This window comes from Colletotrichum karsti (assembly GCF_011947395.1).
Source record: "Colletotrichum karsti strain CkLH20 chromosome Unknown Scaffold10, whole genome shotgun sequence".
Classification (NCBI taxonomy): Eukaryota; Fungi; Ascomycota; class Sordariomycetes; order Glomerellales; family Glomerellaceae; genus Colletotrichum; species Colletotrichum karsti.
The window spans coordinates 781,231-808,988 of record NW_024065910.1 but is presented as its reverse complement, the minus strand read 5'-3'; the positions used below and the strand labels follow the sequence as shown (position 1 = coordinate 808,988).

At 54.7% G+C, this 27,758-nt stretch overlaps 6 protein-coding genes across 6 annotated transcripts; 2 read left to right on the top strand and 4 right to left on the bottom strand.

Moving 5' to 3' along the window:
- Positions 1-687: 687 nt before the first annotated feature.
- On the bottom strand, positions 688-2,390 carry CkaCkLH20_04076 (sexual development activator; the record flags this gene model as incomplete). Its single annotated transcript, XM_038886795.1, has 2 exons — positions 688-2,177; positions 2,231-2,390. 2 exons carry the CDS (start codon positions 2,388-2,390, stop codon positions 688-690), a joined length of 1,650 nt encoding a protein of 549 aa, XP_038748045.1.
- Positions 2,391-12,079: 9,689 nt separating this feature from the next.
- On the bottom strand, positions 12,080-12,705 carry CkaCkLH20_04075 (uncharacterized protein; the record flags this gene model as incomplete). Its single annotated transcript, XM_038886794.1, has 3 exons — positions 12,080-12,177; positions 12,295-12,376; positions 12,430-12,705. 3 exons carry the CDS (start codon positions 12,703-12,705, stop codon positions 12,080-12,082), a joined length of 456 nt encoding a protein of 151 aa, XP_038748044.1.
- A 2,297-nt stretch (positions 12,706-15,002) lies between these two features.
- CkaCkLH20_04074 (heat shock protein 30) lies at positions 15,003-15,886 on the bottom strand (the record flags this gene model as incomplete). Its single annotated transcript, XM_038886793.1, has 2 exons — positions 15,003-15,707; positions 15,758-15,886. The coding sequence occupies 2 exons, from the start codon at positions 15,884-15,886 to the stop codon at positions 15,003-15,005; spliced, it is 834 nt and encodes a 277-aa protein (XP_038748043.1).
- A 2,891-nt stretch (positions 15,887-18,777) lies between these two features.
- Positions 18,778-21,991, bottom strand: CkaCkLH20_04073 (armadillo repeat protein; the record flags this gene model as incomplete). Its single annotated transcript, XM_038886792.1, has 3 exons — positions 18,778-19,797; positions 19,847-21,636; positions 21,697-21,991. The coding sequence occupies 3 exons, from the start codon at positions 21,989-21,991 to the stop codon at positions 18,778-18,780; spliced, it is 3,105 nt and encodes a 1,034-aa protein (XP_038748042.1).
- Positions 21,992-25,018: 3,027 nt separating this feature from the next.
- CkaCkLH20_04072 (cyclin) lies at positions 25,019-26,159 on the top strand (the record flags this gene model as incomplete). Its single annotated transcript, XM_038886791.1, has 2 exons — positions 25,019-25,551; positions 25,616-26,159. The coding sequence occupies 2 exons, from the start codon at positions 25,019-25,021 to the stop codon at positions 26,157-26,159; spliced, it is 1,077 nt and encodes a 358-aa protein (XP_038748041.1).
- A 447-nt stretch (positions 26,160-26,606) lies between these two features.
- On the top strand, positions 26,607-27,242 carry CkaCkLH20_04071 (cyclin-dependent protein kinase regulator pho80; the record flags this gene model as incomplete). The annotated part of the gene is made up of 2 exons (XM_038886790.1): positions 26,607-27,127; positions 27,179-27,242. 2 exons carry the CDS (start codon positions 26,607-26,609, stop codon positions 27,240-27,242), a joined length of 585 nt encoding a protein of 194 aa, XP_038748040.1.
- Between the last annotated feature and the right edge of the window lie 516 nt (positions 27,243-27,758).

Sequence of the window (27,758 nt, the reverse complement as noted above, 5' to 3'; positions counted from 1 at the left end):
TCAGTGACATTCGAGTTTATTTGTGAGGACTGTCGAGACGTCTCGGGGACATGATTGTCAGGGCGATTTCATAGGAGGTCATATCAAAGTCAGCGGTCACCCATATCTGCGAATTAAACCTCGCTCGATCTGTCAATGCCAGATTCGCGAGAAGTGCACGATCACATGGTCACGGTTCAATGTCTTGAAGTGATACTGTCATTTCCTATACAATAAACATGACGGTGACGCCCTTGGGCTTGTACACGAGCCGCCTCCAATCGATACAGCATCCATAACCCGTAACATAAGAAATACAGGCAACCAATGACACATTACAGCCACATCGAGTGTGTCCATGTCTTCGTGAGCCCTTAGTCGTTCGTTTTTTGTGTGCCAATTTAAATCATTCGCAAACCACCTCGTAGCGGCCAGACCGCGGAAGTAAGATAGGAAAGGAAATAAGCGTGCGTGGGATGATGCAAAAAGGCCTGCTCGTCCACAGCAGAGACTGAAGCGTCATAAGTGACGTGACATAAGAGAGGGCGCGTGTGATGACGCCGGATCGAAGTACTTGATATATACAGTCGAAGAAAGAGAAAGTCGCAGTCCGTCCAAACGCCAAGGGTGCCCGAGAACGCCGGCCCGTTAAATGCGTGTCCTGAGTTGCCGCCCAAACGCCGTCAAGCAAATCCGCCAAGTTGTTGTCTAATCACGGTACTCGTTGTTCGGCTTCTCTCCGTAGGTGCCGTCAGCACGCTTGTATGCCATGCGGTTAGAGAAGTCCCGGTGGGGGTTGTAGGCGCTGTGCATGTCTTGCGGGCGCTGTCCGTCGTAGAGGGGACGGCTGCTCTCGGCGAAAGTGTCGGCGTAGCCACGCTTCATGCCAGCGTGGACGTTATCCGGAACTGGGACTTGCTGAGTGGCAGGTGCAGGCTCGATCACGTCGGAGGGTACCAGAAGAGCACGGGGCGGCGGAGGCGGGGCAGTCATTTGCACGGTCGAAATAGGGGGGAGAACAACGGACTGCCTAGGCATGTTGTGGCTCTCAACGGGAGGCGGCATGCGGTAAGACTGCAGAGAGTCTCTCCTAGCGTCGGACTCTCTTCTGCCATAGTCCATCTCCCTGGGAGCGTAGTGGGAGGGCGAGGGAAGAGCCATCATAGATCCACGGCGATCGTACGAATCGTGAGGCGTGGGAGGCGGGTTGCTTGGTGCGTACTGGGAGCTGGGCCTGCTCGAGTAGTGCATGGGAGCCTGCTGGTACGGCGACGGCTGGGCCGAATAATAGGGGGTTGACGGAGACACCGGAGGCGGTTGCGGCATGGGCTGGGGGTGTTGCTGAGGCGGGTAGGGAGCGTTTGACGTTGCCGAGAACCTGGACAAGTACCCGGTGTTTGGCGGCGGTGCGGCGGCCGCATGAGGGGGAGGGGGAGGCGGCGGCGGCGGTTGGAATGACTCCACGGCAGATGGCCGTCGCTCCGGGGGAGCGGGCGGGTACGCGGCGCGGTGCTCGCTGCTGTTACTCGTAGATCTGGCTCGGTACTGGTCGGCGTTGCTGCGGATTTCTGGCGTTTGTGTTCTCCTGCTGCTCCTGTATTCGTTGTTGTCGGCGTTGCTTTCGAAGTCATTACCACCGCTGGGCTTTCCCTCCCTGCGTCTCATGCGCACATCACGCCTGATGCGGACTCGGCAGCCTTGCTCCGAAATCGTCTTGCTCAGGTTCGTGCTCTCCGTCAGTCCCGGAAATTTTTTTGCGCTAAAGACGCTGAAAGGTACAGACTTGACGGCCATTCTCCAGTTGAAGCAAGGGTAGTCGTCGTCGCTAGGGTCGCTGGCCATGTCACGGTCCTCGGGGTTCTTGATCTCCTCGTACAGGTGGAAGGCGAGGACGTATCGGCCCTCGTGGCGGACCGAGAGATCGGGGAACAGGAAGTAGCCAGCCTCGGAAGGTCGGTCCAGGTAGGCCATGCCAGAGACGGGCATACCAGTCAAGACGGGGGTGTCGCCGGGGCGGACCGCGGCAGGTGTCTGGACACGCCCATTGGCGATGACGCGGGCCGGAGCCAGCTCGGCGAAGAGGAAGAAGTTTCCGTTGTAAGCCATGGTGACATCCTTGGCATCCTCCTTTGTCATTCCCTTGCGGACCTTCAACTGAACAACGGGAGGGGGGTCAACTGGGCGGCGGTCTGCGGCGGCTGTTCACAAGGTTAGGATTACATCCAATATTCAGGTCATCCAGGTGTCTTACACTTCTGACCCGAACCGCAGGCACGAGCGCGCTCAGGTTGTTGCAAAACATTCAGCTCGTAGAAGAAGCGCGGTCCTCCTCTCGTTTGGCGGTCGACAAAAGATTGCGTCTCGATGATGTCTTCGATCGAAGACGGCGGCGGTGGCGGTAGGGCGGCCATCGTGACGTTTAGGGACTCGAGGTCGTGGGATACGGTTCAATCGGAGAAGATTACGCAAGTATGGCAATAAAGACTAGTTGGGCGTTAGGAATAAGGTCTAACGACACAGCTGCAGCACGATGCAAAGGCGTTGAGGTATGGCTGTCAAAGGACCTGATTCAGGAGAATCCAACCAGCTGGATACCCCGACCGAACGGAACGCAAGGCGTCGTGCTGCTTCCCACAGCAGCGAGCAACTTACTTTATATCCGGAGACGATGTGGTGGCGTCCTCAGCGAGCAGAATCCTCCCAATCCAAGCTACCGGGTCGGTTTGTTGTTAGTCGTAAAAAAGGAACGGTGTCGAGACGGGCAAGGGCGACGGCGACGACAGCGATGTTGCGAAGTCGTGGATCGCAGACTCGGTCGGTGGTGGTTGAACAGGAGGAAGAGGAGAAGGAGCGCACGGGGTGGGAATGGGGATTTGAAGAGGGAGAAGGAGTGAGTAAAGGTGGGACGGGTGGGTAGAAAGAGTGGGAAGCAAAGGAACGCAATTGGCTTTGGGGGTGTCAGAGTGTGTGTGGACAGGACAGTGTGATGGCTGGGAACTGGGCTGAACCGAGAATGGCAGGACTGGGGACCGGGGAGGAGAAGAGAAGGACGGGTGTGTGGAGATGGCACACGGAATGGGTAAGGTAGCAGGACCAGGGTACAAGGGAATGGGCACTGTGAAGCCGAAGTACTCCGTACCCTGCCGCACCCTGCTAGGTCTACGAAGTACTTCAGTACGGATAACCCTTCTAAACCCAAGCCAGAATCAGATAGGGGTGGCCCGGGTGAGTAAAAGAAGGAGGAGGGACCCAACGCCTCGGACTGGGGCCCAGCTGACTCGGCGGTAATGACTGACGAAGAGATGAAAATCAGTACATGGCAGCAGCAATCAGGGCCCTGTATGATCCGTGCTGGGCTTGCTTTTGCTTTATTCTTCCCCCGCACAATTCTCATCCTCCACTGACGACGAGGACGAGGACGCACTACCTGCCGTCGATAGCTGCATAGGTCTGCATAGAAAGACTGCCAAACCTTCTGCTGCCCTGGTGATGTTGGTGCTGGCGCCAGGCTACGGAGTACTCGAGATGAAAATGGCTTTTTGGCTCCCAAGCATGACTAACCGCCCAGGTAACATGAACATGACGGTCGAGGGGAGACGCGGCTTGATGGCTATGCAGACATCGGGTGAGTACCCGTATCGGTATCCGTACATTCCAGGTCGACGACTGAGGCGCTGAGAATCAGGGAGCAAAGTGCGAACATCCAGGTCCGTTATTGGGATAGGGGCAAAGGGCCAGGCGAGACGGAGCGTCGGACAGGGGCAGAACAGAGGACCACACCGGTGATACTGCGGCTTTGTGTGGATAGCGAGCCTCCCCGGATACCTGCGACACCTGCCCATTCCTCTGCAATACGACATGTATCCAGTGTGTGAAGCCATCTCTGAAATGGCACAAGCTCCGCGGACGCTAGATTCAGACCTGCCATGTACTAGTCCCTATTCGTAGTGCACTTCGTCGTGCGCACATGGGCCCAGAATCAGATACATGCTAGAATGCTAGCGCTGGCTGTTCTCTTTTACCTCTGGCTGGCGTTGGCGCTTCGTTCGAAACTGTTTCTGTGCATTCCCTAGGACTGACGTCGCTTCGAGTTAGCAGCCGAATCAATACCGTGCTCACCTCACCCCACAAAGACACCGTGTTGGAGAGTTCCAGGCGGAGGGCACCTCCAACGCTTGAGTTCTGCTTTACCTTTCCTGCCTAAAGTTTGGGCGATGATCACTGACCATCACTTTCCAGCCGGGTGGTTCGCTGAGCGTGCGTATCGGGCAGCTTGCCTTTCTCCTCGAGGCAGACACTTTTCTCCATCTCCTCGGCCGTGCCCGGTAGCAGAGCTAATCCAGATGCACAAAGAGCCGGAGTCTCGGGTTTTTCGAGGCCTGCTGGGCTGCCTGACGGCACCGTACTGCACTGACTGGTCAGCGTCCGTATCCTCAGGAATTTCCACGGTCGGGAGACGATGAAAAGGAATTAACTCCCTCCCTGGGCTGCTAGCTGATTCAAGGCTCAAGCCCGGCCATCACCCGCCAAACCCGCCCATCCATCCAGCAGCAAGCAAGCAAGCAGTCCAGCCAACCCAGGGATCTGTATTCCCCTGTTGCCGCATCGCCATCTGCAGTCCCTCGATGCGCTTCCTCGCCCTTTGTGCTCTCGGCCTTCGCGCGAAGTGGCTCGTCTCAAGAGCCCGGCCTATCATTTGTTATTTCCGTCCAACTGCACCCCACCCGGGGCATGGGAAGGCCAATCCCGTTTCGTCTTCCGTCCCAGCACTCAAAATTCCCCTGCTCGCCACCCACCACACCAGATGCGAAGCCCTTGTTCATGCCCAGAAGCTAGCCAAGCCAGAGGTGCCAAGGTGCCAGCATCTCCCCAAACTCTGCCAATGGGGATTTCGAGTCAACAGACGGGCCCTGTCGGTTGGGTCGCAGCCAAGGCACAGTGCGAGGCCTTGGTCCACCTCCAAAGGTACGGAACAAGATGTTTGCTGCTTGTGATGGGTGTGTGTGTGGGAGGGAAGCCACAGTCGTACAGATGCCACCTTATGTAAGATGGCGCTGCTTCTCCTCTCCTCATAGTGTTCATCGTACGGTCGATGCTCGAATGACTGCGCGGGTGGGAACAAAACGCCCGTCGTACTGAGACATTCTGCATCCGTTGTGAAGCATCTCTAGTGACTTCAGCGGCATTGCTCCCAATGGGCCGTTCAGCATCCAAAACGTTCCACTCATGCTTCCGTTGCTGCAGACTTTTCAGCAGGTGTCTGCTGTTTCCAGTGCGTGGCCGACGTCGACAATACCCCGGGCTGCCATTGTTCTTTGCATGTGCACCGTCTCGTCCAGTCGGGAGATGACCAGATGGTGTGGCCTCGGACTTGAGCTAACCGCGCCGTGGAAGTGCACCGCCGGCACATCAATAAGCGGCCCATGGTCTTTCGGAAGCCAGATCCCATTAGGGTATTCTGTAGATGTGAAGGCTTCCTAGTATGATCATCAAAACCATCCCTTCCTTGCTCAGTAAAAAGCTGCGAAGCCAGGCTTTGCCCGAGACGGGTTGAGCAGAGTATATCGAACCATGGCGAACCATGGCGCTCGAAAAATCGGGCGTGCTGTACGAATACAGTGCTGCGAGGCATCAGGTCGCCTCGTGTTCGATTTTCCACTTCTTCCCCAGCAAAGCTGGCTCGGTAGGACGGAGGCGCTTGATACGGGTCCCTTGCTGCGGTATCCGTCCCATCGGCACTGGCCCCAAAAAGCCAAACCCCAACCTTTAGACGTCATGTCGTCTGCTTCAGATTGAGCTTTGCCCCGAGAGTAAAAAGTCTGAAGTTTGGAAACACTATTCATCGGCCCCAAAAGCACGCCGTAGCACCCGAACAGCCGTCCCCCGTCTTGGTGCGTTTGATGGATTACGAACCGTGGATACCCAGCACGGCGGTGTTGCGCCCTGTCCAAGATGTTCGTCATAGGGTCTGGGATAGACTTTCTCACGCTTCCCGCGAGTCGAGGCCGTAAAAAGTAGGCAGCGCGTGACCGTCGCCGGAGCGGCTCGCCACCCGCGTGGTTTCTTTGGTAGATGTACGTTTCGGTGTATCCTCTTGACAGTTCGGATCTTGTTGAAATCGAAATAAGCATGATTGGAGCACCCGAGGCAGACTGAATCAGCCAGGCTCCTAGCCAAGGGCTGTTCCGAGTGATCAACGTCTACCGAGTCCCTCGGTCTCCACATAGGAGATTTATTTATATTAGCATTGGTTGGGCGACTGCTCCAACAGAGAAAGGCCAGGGTCAGGGCACACGGGGGACTGTGGGGGGATGGGCAGACGGGAATGAGGGACGATTCGGGCTTGGGTATCCGTACACCGTGCCAGATGTAACAAGATACGGACACGTTTGCTGGCCTTAAATGGGTCTCGACCTGTCGAGGCGGGAAAAGCAATGAAAATAGCTGATGATCCCCTGGAAGCGATGAATTGAGCGGCTTCGTGAATGCGGCGCAGTTTGGCAGAGCTGATGTTCAGACAATGAGTTGCACAAATGGAGCCAAGGCCGCACTTTGTTGGGCGGCCGATAACCGAATAGCAGCCAGCCGCTGTTGAAACTGGCTTCGGCGAGAAAGGAGGCTGATGTCGGCGATTTTGCGGATGAGGGATGAAGAGAGGAGGCTTCAAACCGGAGCATCAACTCAGCAGATCAGCGTCGTAGCGTGGCGGAGACGTGTGGATATGTCGGGACCGAACGTTTAAGTTGCCAAGACGTGGTTGAGATTCGTCCCGTCTTTCTTCTCTAGGTCGGGCTTCGACCGGGCGGCGCTTTGGAGATGGAATGCCAATGCAATGCACTGCAGCCGCGAATGCTAAATCAGCATTCCAGACGTGACAGCGACTCGGTTGTGAGGGTGTGGGAGAAGATACCTCCGTACTGAGAAGAGAAAACGAAAACGCGAACCTGCTTGGCACTTGTTGGCGGCGGTGTTGCGTACGCGGCTGAAGGTGGACGCCTCGTGCTTGGAAGCCAACGAAGGAAAGGAAGGGTGGACTCGCTGAGGTTTGTCTGTCACACCCATGACGGTGGAAATGAGGGAAACGTCGGGTCGGGATTTTGTCAGTGAGATGGCTGCAGACTATGCCCAAGACGGCAGAAAAGAGCATCGATTTGCCACTCGCAATTCCAATACCGTAGACATGGATGAACGGCGCTCTGTCCACCGTGTCCAGGACCGTAGCTTCGGGTGGTGAGGAGGAGTGAGGAGTAAGATGAGGTGATGATGTGAGTGGTCAAAGAGTTATGAGGAAGGCGTCTTGGAATTGTTATGCAATCCATAGCATCGGGTAACTGCCATCCCAAAGAGAAGGAGCTGAGTCGTCTGCCATTGGCTTCTCATTGGCCCTCATGCGACAGCAGGTGTGGTGCTGACGTTTGAGCCTGCCCTGCGCTGCGTGCCTGCCCGCCCAAAGAGTCGAGTTTTCCGTCGGGAGCAACTCCACCAAACCGCCCCGTGCTTCAGTGGGAAAAAGCCTTGGATGTTACGGGGCATTGTTAGGGCCCTTGCCATGGCCCTGGGTGCCTTTGCCTGTCCAAGGGGTAAGGGCCAATGATGCCGTCCTGCAACTCCCTGACTTTTGCAGGTTGGGGGTCTTTTTGGTGATTCGTTCGAAATGAGATTTCCATTGGCATTTTCCCAACTCGACCTTGACCAGTGGAGACCTACTCAGAGTGCGGAACGGATACACTACGGGAATCGTCGCTCACCCGGCGGCCTGAGCGTTGTTAGCCGACGCGGAGCGGAACAGAACGACTGCGAGTCCACAGCAAGCACGACCTCCCGGGGAGAAAGAAGCCCACAGTTTGCTCTTTCCCTGGAAGGAAAGCAGGAGAGATGAGGAAGCCGCCGTGCCATGTCCCTTGACCTTGCACCCGCACCCGATTGTCGTTTCCACCTGGGCCCACCTGCCAGAACTTGGCTGGTCCTCGTTCGTTCGTCTGCCCTTCCAATCAGCGTCCTCAGCTCGTTCTTGCCCTGTTGGCCTGTTCTCTTTTTTTTCTTTCCTCTGGTGCCAGCCGGAAAGACAGTGTTGGTTAGCACTGTACCTGCATCCCCTGCCTTTCACAGTTCCTGCCTTGCAACCCTCCTTCCTCCCAGTCCACCTGAGATGCGACCCCGACCCGCATTTTGCTTAAGCGAGCCCAACATGTGTGAGATCCACTTGATGATCTGATTCCTGCTGTCTCCTCACTGACGCATGCAGTGCCCGACTAAATACGCCTACCTCTCAGCCAAATCATCGTGAGATGGACCGTCGACCTGAAGACGAGAAGGCCTTTCCCAACATCAATACCGCAGCAAGTCAGGCCATGCTTCACCAGAGAGACCAGACGGCATTCAACACTTTCGGAGGATCACCAACCGTCCAAGCGACACTGCTTCATCCCCAAACATCCACGGTCCGATTCCAGTGCAAGCCCGGCAAACCTGTCAAAGGCATGGACAAGGACGCCACGCGATGCACAGAGATCCGCAGCCGCCCCTCGTCGGCGACATGACTGGATCAAATCCGACGGAAAGGTTTAGTCTTCAGATAGTATCCCAGGCCGCTGGCATGGGAATTTTGTCGACATTCATCACGCACATCCCGACGCCTCGTTTGGCATGTTTGCCAGGCAATCATCACTTCTGCTTACGGAAATCCAGGCGACATGAGGCACACAACCCAACGCCCGCTCCTGCTCCTGCTCCATCTCCGGCCTCGTGGCTTTCTCAACGATCGACCACGGTCAGCATCCCGTCTGGAGAACACGCGCGCTATTCTTCCACGCGTGACCGACTGTCTGACCGATAAGCGTTTCCCTAGTTGAGTTTGGTCTGTTCTCGACTCCTGTGAATGGAGTTGCAACGTGTGGTCCGGCCCCTCCATTTGTGTGAGACAATGGCACGCAAGGGAAGAAGACACTGCCGGCTGAAGCGCAAACTGATACTTGCCAATTGGCGAGTGACCTCACCACCATCTGGGACGCACCATCGAACAATCTTGCATTTCATCTCCCGGCAGCCTCATCTCGATTTACACTCGTTTATTGGGCCGCCCATCGATTCGAGAGCCTTCAATGGACTGCCGTGTAACCCGGCACAGAACTTGAAGGAAGTTGCTGCCGATACAGAGATGTCGTGAGTTGGTTGGTCGCGACTACTGTTGTCTACCGTCGAACGACATGTCCCAGATCACTCACTACCATCTCTCCAGCACCAACCATCTCGTATTTCCCCCCTTCGCCTTCGGCATGTCGGGGCGTGCGCGGTGAACGTACTGCCTCATCGAAGCCTCAAAATGTCTCTTCGCCGTCACACGGCGTGGGAGAACCCCACCCCGGTCAGTAGCCCATACGCGAGGGCAAACAATGCGCTTGGGTGATATCTAATGTCTCTATCAACCACGCCGCAAATCTCTCCTGCGTCCTGCACGTGTTAATTAAGCCATGCAAGCTCCTATTGTGGGGAAGACGGCGGCCTCGAGATGCTCCAACGATTCTCGTGCTTCTCTGTCACGTCCACGGATTTGAGGCTGAAGTCATATACCGAAAATAAAACGAGATGGACATCCAACGACTTGAAGCTTCGCGTGCCGTCGCAGACATGCACGCCATGCCGAGAAGCCTGCACGATCCCGTTATCCAAACAAGGATTCCCCGAGGAGAGCCGCTGCCGCTCCCACGACCGGCCCAGTCGTTCCTCAGTCCACCAAGCCAATGCCTCTTGAAACCAGCTTCTCAGCTCTGCCACCATTCCTCTCGTAGAATAACACGCTTCAAGGACCGGAGCTGCAGAGGACCAGAAACATTCTGGCGCACATACCAACACTGCTCTCTCTGTCAAAACTGCCATGACATGACATATGCCCGTTCCATCCTGCGGGGCTGGGATTCGGGGTCTGCATTTCAGACGCCTTCAAATCCCGACTCTCGGGGCTTGCTTGGGGGGGCGTGGTCTTCAGCCAACTGCGCAAAATGTCTTAGAATCAGTCGTTTCCCCCTCGGTTAGCAGCAGGCGTGGGCAATGTTGCACCAGAGGGGAGCATGGTGACCGATTGAATGGCATCATGGCGCTTTTATTCTTTTTTTTTAAAACTACCCTTCCTCCTTTCGCCCTTCCAGACCTTCGAGATCGCCGTGATACCAGTTTCTCTGCAGGCCCTTTTTTTTGCGCGCGGGAAAAATCGTAGTGCGACGTGATCCTTCACACACAACACGAACCTCTTCTCCGTCGTCAGGGTTCTGTGGTTCGCGCCAGTAAGAGAAATCGGTCGACGCGAAAGAGCGAGCTCGTCTCAACATTGGTCCCCCTCCCATCCCAACCTTGTTTTTCTAACGGGCATGCAAACGTCCCCCAGCATTCATCCCAGCTGTAGGTCCCGGAGTGACACCAAACGAACTTGTCGCGAAGACTCGTTCATGGGGGTTCCCCGGGAAGGAGTGAAGGAAGAGGGAGGGCGCACTGCATTGGTTTTCTGTACCGTGCCAACACATGAGACTCGTCTGCGAGTTCTAAATTGTTCCTGTGTTCTTTTAAACATATACTTCAGCGGAGATAGACACCATCGGCGAAAACAAGAGGCCGTCTCTTCGACTAGAGTTGCCCGCGATGCAGCAGGGCCGAGACAGGAACACAACGAACTTACTGTGGACAGGAAGTCAAGTCTAAACTTGGTATCCCACACTCAAAGTTCGTCTGGTGCGTGCGTGCCTGTGTGCAGCGACTGAGTCCGCCACATAGCTATTCAATTCTCTCCCTGCGACATGCCACCGGAATTCCCAACGATGAAAGGGATGTATCTCCCACGTGGGTGGGGTGTGTGAGAGAGAGAGAGCGATTTGATCGGTTCAGACCAAGAGACCCGGAGTGTCAAATCGTTCGAATGGGCAGAATCTCTGATCCGTGGCAGTTGAGAATTTTTTTGCTTTTTCCCACGCTTGCTGCGTGTCTTGGTGATGTTTGGGATTGGTGGTTTTGCTTTGCTCTACATACGTAGCTTCCTTCCCACTAAACTACTGCATGTCTCGCGCCGTGACGCGGGTCATCGGGAAGTTTGACGTTCCCGAAGAGCCCGTCGAGCAGTGTAGACAGCTGGACAGCTGGTCTCGGAGGGACGAGACCTGGAGCTCGGGTTTTGAGAAATGGTGTTGGCTTTCCCGGTGTTCGACGGGCGATCATACTTGCTTCTTGCGCTTGTCTGATAGATGGTGTTGATTGCGGAGTTCCGCTGTGCTGTTCTTTTTTGCTTTTATCGTCAATGCGCTTCGTAACCTGGATGTCGGTGCCGTATCTTGTTTGTTTTCTTTTTGTGAGATGTATGGTACGGTTGTATTTGTGTAGGCTGCTCGCTTGCGCGTGGAAAGCTTGATGCAAAATGGATGTGGTTATGTTTGTGTCTGGAGGATGATGGTGTCCTCTGGTTCGTACGATAACAATTTCTGATCATAGGATGATCTTGATGCTCTTCATCCGGGACCATCTCAAACATGGTTTCGCAGTGCCTCCGAATCATATACTGACGGCGTATTTGTCAACTTCTCGGACTTATTGTGGCCTCTGGGAGACAACTTCTCTCATGGGGCTTTTTTAGATCGTACGATAACGCTTCCATCCCCTCATTGCCCGTAGGCATGTGGCCCCCTATATTGTCTGCAGCTGGTTGTGGAATGATGCCAGTGGTACTCTACAGACGAGCCTATTGACGACCATGGAGCATCAGAGACTGTAAGGTCGAGTATGGCTTTCCCCCCAAGACTGAGAACATGTTGGCGTTGTCTTGCTCATTGTCTGGGCCGTGTAGAAGGCGTGCGGGCTCTCCAGCTCTTGGTGGTAGTCTTGCTCCTACTGTCCCAAATTCTTCCAGCATCCGGTCGATTTCACGAGTGACTATAGTTGTACGTCTATCAGGTCCCTTATTCGATAAGTCCAAGGCCGAGGAGGTTGTGGTAGTAATGAGCTCTAAGAAAATTTCCTATGCCTGTTTGTTCCTACTTTGACATACAGCTAGTAAACAATTTCCTAACGTCATGGTTGAACAGATGATGGTTTCTGCAAACCAACCCAAGCTCTTTCAACTTCAGGCCCTGTACTGCTTCTCAGGCCGAACAGTGGAAGTGCTCGCCGGCATAGACAAGTCGGAGGAGTCGAATTCATTACCCATCTCAAACTTGATGACTATGAGAGTTGTCAGTTGACGAAACATACTGGGTTATCTCTGCATTTTGAGGAGAAAGACGAGGGAGCAACATTCAAGAATCAAGTTGAGGCTGAAGAGGGAGAGGGAGGACTTACCATCTCTCACACGTTCCTCAACATCCTCCGCGCCCAGAAAGTCTTGCTTCACCATAGCCGAGATGCCTTCAACAAACAGTTTCTAAAGAGGCATGTCAGCTAGCCATCTTCAGTATATGTAACGGGATGCCATACATAGATAAAGATGAACATCTTGTCCAACTCCGTCTCAAACCGTCTCACGATATCGGGGCTAGCGTCGTTGAGCTTGAGTCGTTCGATAAACGCGGCCAGATTCACCACTTCATCCTTGCTATACCGCGTCAGATTACGGATGCCGTCGAGGGCGACCTGCTTGGCGAAGATGTTGTCTCGGAGGTCTTGGAGGTATATGCTGCAGGCTTCCTCGTCGACGCCCGTCTTGGGACATCTCGGGGGGGAGATCCTGATTGGGGTGAAGTTTGAGTCCATAGTTGTTTGGTACTGAGAGGAAACCGTCGAGTGAAGCTTGCCGGTTTTGCGTGATGAGTCGGACGCTCAAGTCAGGTGTGAGGAGGGCTTTTCGGAAGACTTCTTATATCCAAGAGTTCCTCCTCTTCAGTGGCGGAAGCACTTGAATACAACAATGAAGGTATGCGATACAATGCTCTGACCGTCTCAGCAACTTGGTCCTTTATTCTCTGCATCTTTCACGACACTTTGCCTCGAACGTCAGCTTTCTTCCTCGAAACTCCAAACTCTTGATCTTTCAACTAAAACAAATCACGGCGCGCGCAATGGAGAAACAACAATGAGATGAAGGTGCGAAACGGTCTTTCGCTTCAAGCAGTGCCTGATAAAGAGACATGGGAGTCGAATGACTGGATAAAGCATTTTGCATTCATCGCATTCCGCTGCTCAACCAGAATAAGCCATCAAAGAGGTTTCAACGAGGCCGTACTGTCTCTGGAGCGCCGGTCAGAAGACCTCATGATGCAGAAAGCGATTTTCAACTTCAAACCAGGGGCCATGTCCAAAGCTCACCAGCCAACGTTGCAATATTACAATGCAGGAATGAGGTCTATTTTGACACTGGTTTATCTGCTTGTGGCATTCCCAAGATACATGCATTCAGCTGATGAACATCAGTGAATGCCATTCTTGGCCTCGATAGGTAGCATAGTGCAAACGGTGCCCCCAATGACCGCTTTTGCATCAGTCTGTACGTCTTAATATTAAATCAGGCAGGACTTGGGCGACCTCTGGCTCTTTCTATAACTGAGAATCAGTCGTGAAAACGCATCCAAGTTAAGCTCATAGTCAAAGGAAAACCATCAAACATGAGCTCGTCTTCCGAAAAGAGACAAAGAAGAAAAGCTGTAGTTGATAGCACTAATTAGCAAGAGCTACCTCCGGGGTCGAGGAGCAGAAATCAAGTCCGTCTCGCCACGGTCTATCGTCATTCTCTTCATCGGGCTTCTCTCCTCGCGTATTCTCGTGATACAAGTGCTCTCGGGCGAATCTTCTCGGCGAACGAAGACGCCAGTCGTTTGACAGAAGTGTTTCGCGTCACGTAGAAGATTTCGATGACCAAGTGCCGTTGGGACAAAGTTCTCAACACCTTATTCTCTTGGGTGCCCTTGGGGTACATTTGAGGTGGCTTAGCTGAGGTTTTATAACAAATGCGAGACTCATATCGGCAAACGTCACGTCCGCTGCTGCTTCATTGGTTCCGCTCTATCCTGAAGACTGCACCGCTGCGTCTAACTACCAGAGAATGGAGCTCTTGTGCTACAGTAATAGATGATTCCGATGGGATCTGTAACGGAATCGGGGTGACTCCCTGGATCAATTAATGTAGAGTCTAGCAGCTGGAGAATGCAGAAATGGGACCGTATTGTCACTGTCCGTTATCGTTTCCCCTGTCAGGCTTCTTCTCTTGCGTATTCTGAACGTATATCCCCTCGATCTACCTAGCGTGCGCTGCACCCCCCACCAAATGAGCATTTTCATGCCTGCGGATGTGTTTCCGGAGCGGTAGTTGACGGAAGACGCTATCTTTGACACATCGATTGGCAGCAAGCGCTAGCAACAGATGAAGTAGAGATGAGAGCAGATGTACATACGGCGTTGAAATAATGCAATTACTCTCTAACACGGTGATGATGGGTACAAAATGATAATATCGGATTGACAAGACGCCGATACACTAACAGCAAGACCCCTACTGCTTCCCTGCTGCGCCAGGAGACAGACGCGTCTCCGTTGGTTACATATTCTCATTTTCGGAGAGATTTTGTGCCGAGCATCAACTTGCTCTTGCGGGTCGATGGAGTGCGAGGCCAGTGGCTGGAAAAAAACTCAAAAGATGGGAAACCGAGCAAAGCCGAATGCGGGTTGAGCAGAAATCCAATTATACGTCATCTGGAAACGTCAGGGCCCCTTTCGAAACGGATCAACAACTAGGGGAACTACTACTGGCATCAAAAACTACCCCAACTACTCTATTACACATTACCAAGCGCTGCTCGACTGCCGCTGCTCGTCATTCCAGCTCCTCTTCAAACTTCATGGGGAATCATACTACGATCAAACGAGTGAGGGTATTTCCAAACGACACACCGCCCAATCTATGCGGTAAAAACTTCCATCAAATACTGTCAAACGAGCGTGCTTCTTTCTTCTGTCATATATTTCGTTTTCGTGAATGTCTCGTACAAGACCCGCAGACTACATAGCAGTCATGCTGTTGATCCATGGTCATCGAAATGAGACTTCCAAGGCATCACTCAGACGGCCGGAGTCGCAGAGGGAGCGGGAGCAGTCGACTTCTCAGGGAACTGACCGCCGTGCTGGGGCACGCGGCCGTACTGCGTGAAGTAGAGGTTGAGGGCGTTGTAATCCCACTTCCTGGAGAGCACGAGGAAAACGACAGATCCAAAGGGGATCATGAGAACATCCAGGATGCCGAAGAAGATGAAGTGGGGAGTCACACCGATCTTGTTGCCGCCCTCAGAGACGCCAAACGCGATCGGGTACAGCAGCCAGAGCAGGTTGAAGTAGCCAGCCAGCACAAAGTAGTCGGCGGTGGTGCCGACGCGCTTGGCGCCGACGGTGCCCTCGGTGAGGGTCGAGGCGGCCATGGCGAGGTAGGCGACGGTGCCGAAGACGAAGAAGCCCCACTTGTAGACGGACGGGGTGTAGGCGGAGACGAGGTAGCTGATGACCCAGACCCAGGAGAGGAAGACGTTGTAGGTGATTGTGGCCCAGGACGAGTTCGCGACGAGGCCGAGGAGGATGTTGACGATGGGGAAGGAGACGACCCAGTTGATGTACTTGGTGAAGAAGATCTGGCGCTCGGAGACGAGGGACCAGCCTAGGTCGGAGGCGTTGGCGAAGTAGGTGATGGAGCCGACGAGGAGGGCGATGCTCAGGAGGTAGTGGAATATCTTCTCATTGCTTCGGGGCTTGAAGGACAGGGCGAACACGCCGAGCTGAGAAGGGTTAGTTGGAGTGATGACTAGGGGTGGTGGGCGGAACATACGAAGAAGAGCGAGTAGATGGCGACGCAGGCCCAGAGCCAGTTGGAGCCGTTGACGCTCAGGCTCTGCTCGACGGCTGGGGGTGGGTTGATGTCGAGGGCCTCGTTGGTTCGCTTCAGAATGAGACCCATGGCTGGAGATGCTGTCGATTCGAAATGAGACGATATCTGAGAGGGTTTGGCGAGGCCTGTCTGCCGCGGATTGGAGTTTGTGTTGAAGCTATCGTAGCTTAGAGTGTGATGATTGATGTTGTTGTGATGAACTGCTAATATCGAAAGAGGGGGAGGCGAGGGTCTTATACTTCCTCACAGCTTCAACGCCAGGATACCATGAAGTTCCAGAATCTGAAGCAAGCCAGCATCCTGCAAGTTCACCGTCACAAACCTCCGAGCCCGCCGACGTCTTCCTCCGGAGCCCTATGATTCGAGCCGGGAGCTCGAGACCCCTGTCCCACGAAACCGCACAGTCATGGTCCCCAGGTCGGATGAGACGGACAGAAGCAAGGTGAACCCGTAGAAAGTCCCGCCCAACTCGGGAGGTGAGAGAAAGCCAAAGACCTCCTGGCCTGTCAGAAAGCTCTTTGAGTCAGGAGACCTTTCTCTGAAGTCAGCCAAGGTTGGTCCAGATGCAACGGTTCTGCACGAGGGGGGAGGGAGGGACGAGGTGGACCGCGGCACGTCCAGTGAGGTCCGCTCCCAGGGCTGCCGGGGACCGACCCTGGACTTGAGATCGTAACTTGTTCGGTGTTGTGGGGAGGGCGATGAGTCGATGATGGGACCAGAAAGGGCTGAAGGTTATGTGAGCGCCGGAGCCGCCTGCAACGGGAGGGAATCCCGGTACTTACTCACGGGAGTACCTGAGAACGACCTCGTAGTTGGAGTGGAGACCGGGGTTGGATGAGGTATCGCATCGTCGCTTCACTGACGTCAATATGCCGCCTTCTATCACGCCGGCCTCATCCATGAGCCCAAGGCATCATCATGACTGAGCCATGGTCTCGTACATCTGCATGGCCCCTATTCCAACGAAGACGTGGCATGCGATATCTCTCCAGCTCTGGCGCATTCTGTGTTCCAATCTCTGCCTGGATACCGACCTGGCAGGTCCACGAGATGTCATCCAGACTTCTGGCCGATCAAACTCGCCCTGCAAGGCCAATGCCGGGAGTTCCATTAGGGCTGGCGAGGGAAAGCAAATGCCGAACCCGGGAGTGGTGAATGCACAGACGCACAGTTCGCCGTTCTCCGCCCGGCACAAGAGAACCACTCCTTGTCGCTACCCGCCAGTGACCTCCCGGACTCCGGATGAGATATCGAAACAGCCAGAATCCTTGTCGCGACTGCTGAACGGCAGCTTCCTGATACCTCAATGGTGTAACGCGTGGTTCCTTCAGGCGCTCAAAAGAATGGGGCTTTGGCTAAGGAATGGTAACTCAGAAACCTGAAGGCGATGACATTGATTTGATGCCGGCTCGCGTGCCAGTCACACGTGGTGCGTGGAAGAGCTTTCAATCGCCAGGAGGACCCGCTCCGGACTCCCCGGCCGACTTCTACCGGCGGACGCTCGGGAGCATCGGAATCTCATCACGTCCTCTCCCCAAAGACGATGACTAAAGGATGCATGTTGAGGACTAGCGACATATTATTTGCCTAGCAACGGCTGGTCATCGCCTAGCCATCGTGATCGGCCGCGACGCTTCGAACTAAGTAGCGACTCCAACAGGCATGTAGGGTTGCTTTTCTCTTCACTGCCAGGTGGTATGCGAGTTCGAGCTCAGAACCCCCCGAGTCACGTCCAGAAGTTTCACAGTAATGGCGGGGTTACAACACACACAGAGCCGTATATGGCTTCCAGACGAAGGTATCGCGACGTACCTCCACCCTGAACGTCTCCAACTGGATAGCGTAGTGTGGGTCACACGGGAAGCTACCGCCAACGGCCGGTAGTTGGAGATTCTGCAGGCTGTTTCTCGATGCCCGTCCCCCGTTTCGCCAGCAAGCCGCCCATCCCTGTCGCGATAGTGGCTCACAGCACACCCTCACGTCATGCCACCAACAAGACCCTGCCGTCGATCGTGGCCCGGTTTGGACCCCTGTACTATCCATAGCGCCGGCCGCCCGCTGAACCTCTGGTGGGTACCAGAGTGCGTGCAAGCTAGTGAGCTAACCCGACTTTCTTCAGATTCTTTCTTTTCCAGAGCTTTCCTCGACCTCCGTCTCGTGATCATCAGATCACATGGAGGAGACGATCCCGTCCGCAGCTTCCGGGGACCGGAGAACCATCTCGGCGGAAGAGATTCGAGATGTAATCGACGAGAACACCCGGTCTATCAGATTATCAAATGAGCTCATCCGGTGTCGTCCGAGGATTCTCCAAGTAGATCCGAGAATCCTATGACATCCTAGATTCAGATACTGCTTATATGAGAGGTTCTGGAAGGCGCAGATTCAATGTCCGAACTTCCGAGGGCGTGTCAGCCGAGCCGCTCAGTGTGCATGATGTGGCATCCAGTCTTAGTTCATAAGTAAGAACCCAATTCGCCGACAATCCTACTAGCCAGGTGGCAGCTGTTCCATCACATTGTCAATTGTTGGTTCATGTTCTGGCTCGAAATCAAACTACGTCGTCTGAAAACGTGCTTGAATGGTCGGAGAAACGTCCCTCTCTTGTGAATTTACAATGCCTCCAACTCCGAATAAAGGCGTAGAGGACCAAGCCAGATATGAGACCCGTCAATGTATAAACGGCTTCAAAATTCTACAACTGTCCAACGAGGCGCGTAGTCATTTCAGCCCAGGCCTGTGACAACCTCTCAAGAAATATTTTCACCCGAAGCGACGCACAGTAACTACCGACATCACCATGCTTCAAATCAGTCCATTGCATACTTCGTATGTCCAAACCATGCCAATGCTTCATTCATCATGTACTGTTGTACCGTATACAGTAAGCGACCCTACAAAAAACTCCATGTACGTCTATTGTACATTGCTTGCCGGCGACAACGAGTCACGGCATGCTTCTAGTAACTGCTAGCCTGCTTCATCTGCCAGACCGCGCTCTTAGCCCTCTCTCTCACGTCTAGTTCGCAGTCGTCCTCTAACCCCTCGAGTTTTGTAAGGAAACCCAGCTTCTTCAGCTCGTATGCCCGCTGGGCGCAGGCGCGCATGTCGTTCTCGTCATCCTGCCACGTCAAGTTGCTAATTAAATGGCAGAGCGCCACCCGGACCTCCTTGTCCTTGCTGTTGAAGTGATTCGCGAGGAGCTTCAAAAGGTCCGTCTGCGCAATAACCAGTTGTCGATGGCGAGGGATGCTAGCGGCCATGTGCACCAGAATGAAAACGACAGCCTCGATGATCTTGGCTTGCGGATAGAGAATCCTGGCTTCGCGTCCCGAGCCCGAACCTACCGCCCGCCTCGACGTGGGGTTGAGAACCTTGGCTTGCAGTTTCCTAGCCAGTATGTCAAAGAATCTGTCCTGCCCCAGCTCGTTGAATAGATAGTCAATCATCTCCGTCGTTTCGTTTGCCGATTCCGAGCTCGACCCGGACCCTGTCGCTCCGATGAGATTCCTAATGAAATCCAGCCCCTGTTCTTGAATAGCGAGGTCGTCGTTTCGTGCTTTTCGGAGCGGGTTCAGTTCGGCCTCCCGCAGGGCTGCTAACCTGGCTTCTGTCTGGCGGAGCTTGGCTGACCGTCTGCCATCTGCATCGTCCGAAGGCATGGTGGAACCCAGCCACGACTTGGACAAGGAATCTGCCTGATCCATCTCGACATCGCCGTCCATATCGTCTCCAGCGTCACCTGCGTTCTGCTTGTCCAACTTTGATCTTGCCAGGAATAGTGCGTCATCTTCGGTGTCGTCACAGATGAGCTGCACCAGCCAGCCGGACTCGAGCTCTTCCAAGCACTGCTTCTTCGTCTCGGGATCGACTGCGTGGACGAAGTGCTTCAAGGCCCACAGGGCGTTGAGTCGCAAGGCAGCATTGAGCGAATGTGCGTGCTCGCAGAGGATCTTCATGACGCCCCTGTCTGCGAGAACCTATGGCCTTTATTAGTGACTTGATGATACGTGCGGGATGCCAACTTACCTCTCTCATGGGACTGACTTCGGTGACCAAATTGCATATCGCGGCTGTCGCAGCAATTTGGACATCGACGTCAGGATGCCTCAGGAACCGAAACAGGGGGACGGCAACGGCGTAATCAACCAAGGAAGTTCTCAGGATGCTTACGGACCGCGACAGCATTCTTATGGCATGGCAGCCCGCAATCAGCACTGATAAGGGATTGCTGCCGTATCCAGAGTTGTGGTCCGTTGAGGACGCATCAGGAACAGGCCCATCGGGCTCATTATTCTTGGAACGGTCCTTGGGATTTGACGGCTTGCCGGGGGTCGGGGAGAGCGATTGAACAATGTGCGCGACGACTTCTTGGTCAACAAACGCCTTACGATACTCGTCCTTGCCTGCGGCCAATGCCCCTATGGCCTTTAATGCGCTTTCACGCATCCTTACTTTGTGAGCCAGTAGCGGAGGCTGTCCTTCTGGCCCCAAGGCACACGAGGGCGATGGATCTTCCGTGTCCATACCCGTATCGGCTTGTGGCGACCATGCCTTGGCGTACGACGAAGGCGGAATAGGCTCGTACGCATCCTTCAGAAGCTTGCTGAAAGACTTGACGGCCCCGCAGTCAAACGCAGCTTTTTGAAGCGGTTCGCTGTCGGTTATCATACGAGCAAGTATCGCTGGCGTCCGCTCCAAAATCGTCCACTTTAGCGCACTATCCGTGTCGACCAAGGGGGACTTCACTACTGGGGGTGAAGCTTGCAGTTGATCCAGCATGTCCATGAGAACGGGAACGACGAGCAGTGCGAGACTCGTTTCTCTGAAGTGCTTACTTCCAAATCCAGATCTGAAGAGCGTGGTCAGAAGGTTGGCAGCCATCAACCGCTCGAGACCCTGACGCGTCCTGACCAAGAGAATGAGCCATGGAATGAATGGACTCTCTTGGTCCTCCTCGGGCTCTCCTTCATTGCCGAACAGCTCAAACCGTGAAGCTTCCCATACGGGACCGCTAAAGCTGAACTTGGTCGCGGCCCTTCTAGCCTTATCTCGTGCATCGGAGGCGCCTACGGGAGAGAAATGAGACTGCTGCGAGCCCGAAGTTCGGCCTACGTGCACCGGAATCGCAGGAAGGAGATAGTCCATAGCGCTGAGACTTTGTTGCCGTGCGAAACCAAGACCGCTTACTTCAAGCGCGTTCCATGGACCCCGAGTCTCCTTTGCGGGAGTGAACTTTAGGGAAGGGAAAACGGCCATGATTGCTGGAGAGCATAGCAGCATACATGCTCTGAACCGCGAATCTGATATGATCGTCGCCAGCGCTTCCAGGATTGGTGCCAGATTCGCGGTCGAGGGCGCCGGCTCCGGGATAAAGTCCGCCAACCGTTCTACGCGCCCAAAGACTTCAGCGTACGGAATGACATGTCCTTCGGCGACGGCGATGCTTGCCAGTCTTGTTGAGAGCGAGTCAAGAACGTCGGAGTTCGCTAACGCGAGCTGATGCCTCTCCTCCCGGCATAATTTACTAATTATGTTCGCTACCAATGCGATCTGATTTTGCTGCGCCGCGGCCGGGGATGTAGTTGACAAGATCGCGTTGAAAGACTCGATATGCTCGGATGCAAAGACGGCGTCGGCTAATGCTGCTGTAGAGACCGGGGAGTTCGGAGTGGCAAGTGAGGCGGCTTCAATAACGTTGAGCAGAGCGCGGAGGGCCGTCGTAACGAGCAAGGGAGCATTCGAGATCGGGCAGATGTTCGCGAGCAACGCAGGCACGGCTTGGGCGGCGAGAAGGGGTTCGACGAAAGCAGTTCCACCTGTTGAAGCCGACTATCAGCATGCATTCGGAGGACCGAAGCGGCGGATTGGGGCCTTACCGTTGGCGAAGCTGGCCAGAAGCTGGAGAGCCTGTAGTCTTACTGCCTCTTCCTCATTTACCCACCGCGGATTGCCATGGGGGCGAGTGTCCTTGCCGTTCACCTTGGCCGGCGACCGAGCAGTATTGAGTATCTTGACGACGGGCTCCAGCACGCCGAGCCCGGCCCATAGCTCCTTCTTCTGCGCGTGGCCGACGATGTCGTTCTTCAGCGCCCGCAGCGCACTTGTCTGCTCGACGTAGCTCCTCGCACTTAGTATCTGAGAGAGGATCGGTGGATTCGATGATCGGGCCATGATGAAGATGTTGTGTGATGATGCGGGGGAAGGACCTCGGCTCTCTGCTGTCGACTTCAACCAGCACGTCGTGTGCTTGCGAGGACGAAGTTGGGCGGCGGCGACGGAGCTTGCGTCAGAGGCCAAGGTCCATGCAACCGGTCGAGTGTCAAGCAGGAGGGGTTTGAGCTTTGCACGGCGTGACCAAGTGTTTTTCGTTGCGTCTAGGACTGTAAAAACCAATGCGGCACTCGAAAGGTAGGAGGTCGGGAGGTCGTTAGAAAGCCGTTGTTTAAGACGGGATGCAAAAGAGCTGAAAGTCCTCCGCAAAATGAACCGCGATTACCTTAATCACGTCGATAGCCAGGTAAGGTATCGGTAGGCTGGGAGACTGGGTACCAGTGCCAGCTGGCGGCACTGGGGAAAGGCACGTGCACGGGCGCTTTGGATATCGCAACCAGCCTTTCCCAGAATCCTCACATGTCAGCTGAAGCTTGATCAACGCAGACCTATTTGCTGTCAGTGCAACAGAGGCGGCATGTACTATTTTCTTAGCTTCAATATCCAACAATCTACTTATTATGAGTTTATCAGATCGATGTTCTTTCCGTCGAGGTGAAAATAAATAAATGCGTCACGCTTCAAGTCCAAACATAGGAACTCTTGCCGGAGAAACAAAAGCTGGGAGATTTCTCCCGGAAATTGAGACATAGACGCAACAGACAACTAGGGAAACAGTTACGCGAATTTTACCAGTCGACTTTTACTAGCTGTGGAAAGACTCACAGAGCGTGGAATGCATCGAAAGGCTGTGGGTTCGAGTCCCACCTCGGGAGGATGACATGTTGCCTCCTTTTTAGACAGGAGTGACAGGTACAACTTGAGTGAGACATTCTTTTATATACATACGTCAGTTCTTGTTGTCTCTCTCTTCATCTCTCTATGACTCTCCGTATCTCATCTTCCTTCCTATAAAATGGTTCTCAGACTGGACATCATTCAACTCCACTGCACTTCCATTGGCAACGGAAACGTTTCCGCCAGGCGCATGGGGCGTTTGGACTTAAGAATGGCAGTGGCACTAGGTGCTGGAAAATATCTGGGCCTCGTGGCACAACTCGAGAGTGCTCGCAGCGAAAAGACCCACGGCTCAGGGCGGAACGGAACGAGTGATTACGGCTCTTTCCAACTCCCATTGCGGAGTTGCCAGTTAGGTGTGGTGCGTCTAGAAGCAGCAGCGAAGCGGGGAACACGACACGGCGGATGTGGTTTACCTCGTCTGATTGGAGTATCCGGGTCTGAACCATGCAGTCGGATTCCGTCATTGTGAGAAAATAGGGTCTGAGGAGCCCGTAATAAGTTGAAAAACGGCTATGGCTCAAGGGCGTTCCGGAGCTGTTACGTACAACGGAGACATCAGAACGAACGAAGTTGTTGAACGACGTTGAACCACAAGTGCAGCAGTTGCGAGCAACGCAACGGTAGCCGTGTTGTGTCCGAAGCGGCGAAAGAGCAAGAGTCATTCGAAGACCAGGGGATGGATATCTGGCGCGAGATAACTGACATCTGACGACTTTGGTGCGATTCGGGGGCTTAATTAGAGTCGGACTCCAGTGACAGCGGCAGCCGAAGCTGGGGCGCGCGGAGATCAACGTCAGGGGTGGTCGTGATAAGGGGACGAGAAAAAAAAAAGGTAGTGGCAGCTGATTGCACGTTGTGTCGGTGAGGATTCCCATACGATGACGGTAAGGTAAGCTGCAAGGCAGGAGGAACGAGGACGCCAAAGGGGTTCTCGACGGAGTAAACCTTGATCCTTCCGTGGACCTCGCGATGCATCCATAATCCCGTTCATTGGTGCTCTTGGTGTTTTCCACGCGCGCGCATTGCCAAGCTTCTTCCCCCGTGTCCCACGTATCCTTTTTCTTTGCTCCTGGCAATCTTTCTTGTTCAAGAGACCAGAAAAATTTGAGCCTCTCAAACGGCACGTCCGGTCCAGGCCAGCCATCGCAAGCAGCCAAGACCCTGTCAGCACCTGCGTTGGAGGCTGTAGAAAGGTTGCAACGCTGGACCCGAAGCAACTTTAGTGGCTTTTCCTCGGTGTCCAGAACCAGAAGGGCGGTCCCACCTTCACGGTGTCAGAGAGAAAATGGTGCAATCAGCAGGCCTCGAAGAGAAATCAGAAGGGAAAAAGAGCCCGCTGTACTGATAGCCACAAGCACGTTTTCGCTGGCGTACCTTATCCATCCCCACCACGGACGACTGGCAGTGAGTGGTGTGTGCTTGGCCATCATGTTGCCGAGACCGCAGAAAATCAGATTTGCGTGTTCCCCCTCCACACATGCCATGCCATGCCATGCCTCGCCTCCTAACCTCACTGGCTGACGGGCGCGGTACGTACTCCGAGCATTGGCGGTCATCGCTGGCTGGCTGGCTGCCCTGAGTCTGATTGCACCCGTTTTCCAAGTTCGGGCTTGTCCACGGTCCGGGGTTTTGGCCCGCTACTACCTACCTTACCTATTTGCTTTCGCACTATTCGCACTTCCTGTCGTTGTTTCTACTCGTGCCGACTGCCGTTTATGTGACTGCTCTTTGGAGAATATACCCAGTGAACGAGGGAATCGGCAAACAAGCATTCAGCGTCGTTCTCGTCGGCAAAACCAGCCCCTCCCCTCCCGGTTTTCGACGAGTGGTAATCTGATCTTGGGTTTGGCAATCTGCAAATCTGAGCCGACCCCAGACTTCTCTCTACCTACCTTACCTCACCAACACAACCTTACCGACCGTCGTTTTCGTCTTCACCTTGCCTCAACAGTATCGACCGGCCTCTCACCGATACTCGCCCCATCGACTCCTCCCGCTTCCTGCAAGACCCACGATGCGCCCGGGACCATGTTGACAACATCTCCCATCGTCGCCAGCTCCGCCAATGCCTCGCCCACCAGCTTCCATTATGCCCCTACGCGCTCCTCCCCGCACTCGTCTCCTGCCCGGCTTTCGGCCCCTCTGCCGCGGCGGCACTCTGCATCCAGGTCCTCTCCGTCCGCTTCAATGACCTCACCCTCACAACAACCACGCCCAAGACAATATGTAGCCGTCGACGCCGGCACACAATACTCTCCCATGGAGTCTCCCAACACTCACGCCCAGGCGAATCCGGCTATCGTCGACGCCCCGCGCACCTCTGTGCCCGCCACGCCCGCCGAACCCCCACCAGCGCCGCGTCCCCAACCGATAGACCCTTCAGCGCCGCCCCCGCGACCGCAACCAACACAACCACAGGCTGCCGTGGCTCCCGTCGTACGACAGCCGTCGACGACTCTCGCGTCGCCCGGCAAGCGCCGTAATTCCCAAGATCCCGCCGTCGCGCAGGCAGCGAGCGCATCCCTCGCCGGCGAATCGTCATCGAGCGCGGCCAAGCGCCCAAAACCGACGGCCGGTCCGCCCAAGATACTGCCACAGCGCTACGAGCTATGCAGCGTCGAGGACATGGTCGTACTGATATCGTACATGTTGTCGGAACTCATCGAGACCAACGACGCCCTGGCCCTTCGCTCTGGGAGCCTGACTCGATTCCACTCAAGGTGAGAGAAAAAAAAAAGTCTGCATCCCCTGTGATATCGCAACGCTCACACGTTTATCGCGCAGAACGGCACCGAGCATCTCTGTCCTGGAATACTTGAACAGATTAGCAAAACACGCGACGCTGACGCCGCCGCTTTTACTATCCATGGTCTATTACATCGACCGCTTATGCTCACTATACCCTGAATTCACCATCAACACGCTCACGGTACATCGCTTCTTGATTACTGCCGCCACTGTCGCGGCGAAAGGCTTGTCAGATCTGTTTTGGAACAACACTACCTACGCGCGAGTAGGAGGCGTCAGAGTCGCCGAGCTGAAGCTGCTGGAGCTCGAATTTCTCTATAGAGTGGACTGGAAGATCGTCCCGAACCCGGAAGTTCTGGTTGCGTACTACCACGGCTTGGTCGAGCGCTGCCCCGGCTACGCCTTGGAGGAAGAGGAGGCGACCGTGGAGGACGAAGAATCCGACGAAGTCGACGACGATGGGTCGACTGAAATTTCAGACGGTGCCGGTGACGATAGTGGGGACTCGCCCGATGACGAGATCCCCGTGAAGTCCCCGCCACACGAGGCCGGAGGCGCGGCGGCACCGCCGTCGTTGTAGCGGCCGTCTTGAGGGTTTCACCTACACATGAGGAGAGGCGTATTTCATTTGATTATTCCTTTAAAAAGGGTGGGCATCACTGCTGCCTTTAGAGGCATGGCAAACCGGCGTTTGGGCTGGCGGAATTATTTGTTGAATGAGTGATAGCGGTAATGAAATACCACACTTTAAAGAATTCCCGAACCTAGCATTTGAAATGTTATGTGCATTCTGGTACTGGCATTTGGTTTTGGTTCTGCAGTCGTGGGAGGCCGTTGAGGTAACCGCTGCTTCCAATTCTGTGCTTGCAGTTTGCCGAACTAATCCCGGCCCCCCAAGCTGGGTCCCGTCCAACGTCCACCTCTCCGTTCGTCCTTCTTCAAACCAACACCCAACGAAACCAGCGCCGTTACCCGGAGCGCCAACACCGAACAAAAGCAAACGGGTCCCATTACAACCGAAACAAAGATGCGCGCGACATCGCTCCTCTCCGCGCTCTTCGCAGCGACCCTGGCTGCCGCGGCCGAGGCGCGCCTGGCCAAGATCTACGTCGAGCCCGTCTCCCTCGCCGCCGCGGGCAAGCCGCCCTCCTTCCTGGCCGAGGTCGAATACGACGCGAAGCAGCCCTCCGAAGCGACCGTCTCCTCGTTCGAGTTCCCGGAGCTGCCAGAGGACGGGGCGAAGCTCGTGCGCGTGGGCGTCTACGACCCGGCGTCCGCCAGGTGGACTTCGTCCGTCTCGGTCGCCTCGACGGAGAACTTCGCCAAGGGGTACCAGCCCAACATCCTGCTGAGCGTCGACGCCGAGGGCGAGGTTGTGGGCGCGGGACTGAAGGGTGTGGCGGTCGACGCGGGTGTGACGAGGGATTTCGGACCGCAGGCTGTCGTCAAGGTCGCGGGGCATGGCAAGACGCCGGATCTGAACAAGCCTGTCGTGCTGAGCCCTGAGGGGAAGAAGGTCGTGCAAGAGGAGAAGACTCTTTTCCAGAAGTAGGTTTCCCTCGTTTGGGACTCGGACTTGGATGCTAACGTTTCACGTAGGTACTGGTGGTTGATCGCGATAGTTGTCCTCATGACAGTTACGGGCGGCGGAGACGGAAAGTAGATCAAGCAGAGGATGGCGTTTTGCATGAATACCCATTAATTGAAGTTCTACCATTACTGATGATGAGAGTCTGGTCTCCAGCTGCTTTTCCAATAGATGCTACTGTGGAATTGTGACGGAGTTTGAATATGTCTCGGCTCGGCCATTGGTTGCAAAGCTTATCTCAAACGTGGGCTAGCTAGCTGGATTCTTACTGAAGGATCCCATGCTACTGCGAGCTCTACGAATTGATGCCTCGCCCACGTGAGTGGTGTCTATGATCATCATCTTCAGTTGCGCTGAGCTGTCATCAGGTAAGCCGATAGAGTTGGGCGCCAGATATGCGTAAAAGTAATATCCAACCGTTCATTTTCAGATGAATATCATCTCCAAAGAACCAAATCATCGCTACAGTTACCCCGGATTTCTTAATTCAGCCCAATTCGCGCCTTCAAAACTCGTAGCTCGTCACCTAGTTTCCGCCTCTCGAGAGACACCTGAGCAGGCAGATCTGACAAGGCACGTGCGGCATGGCTT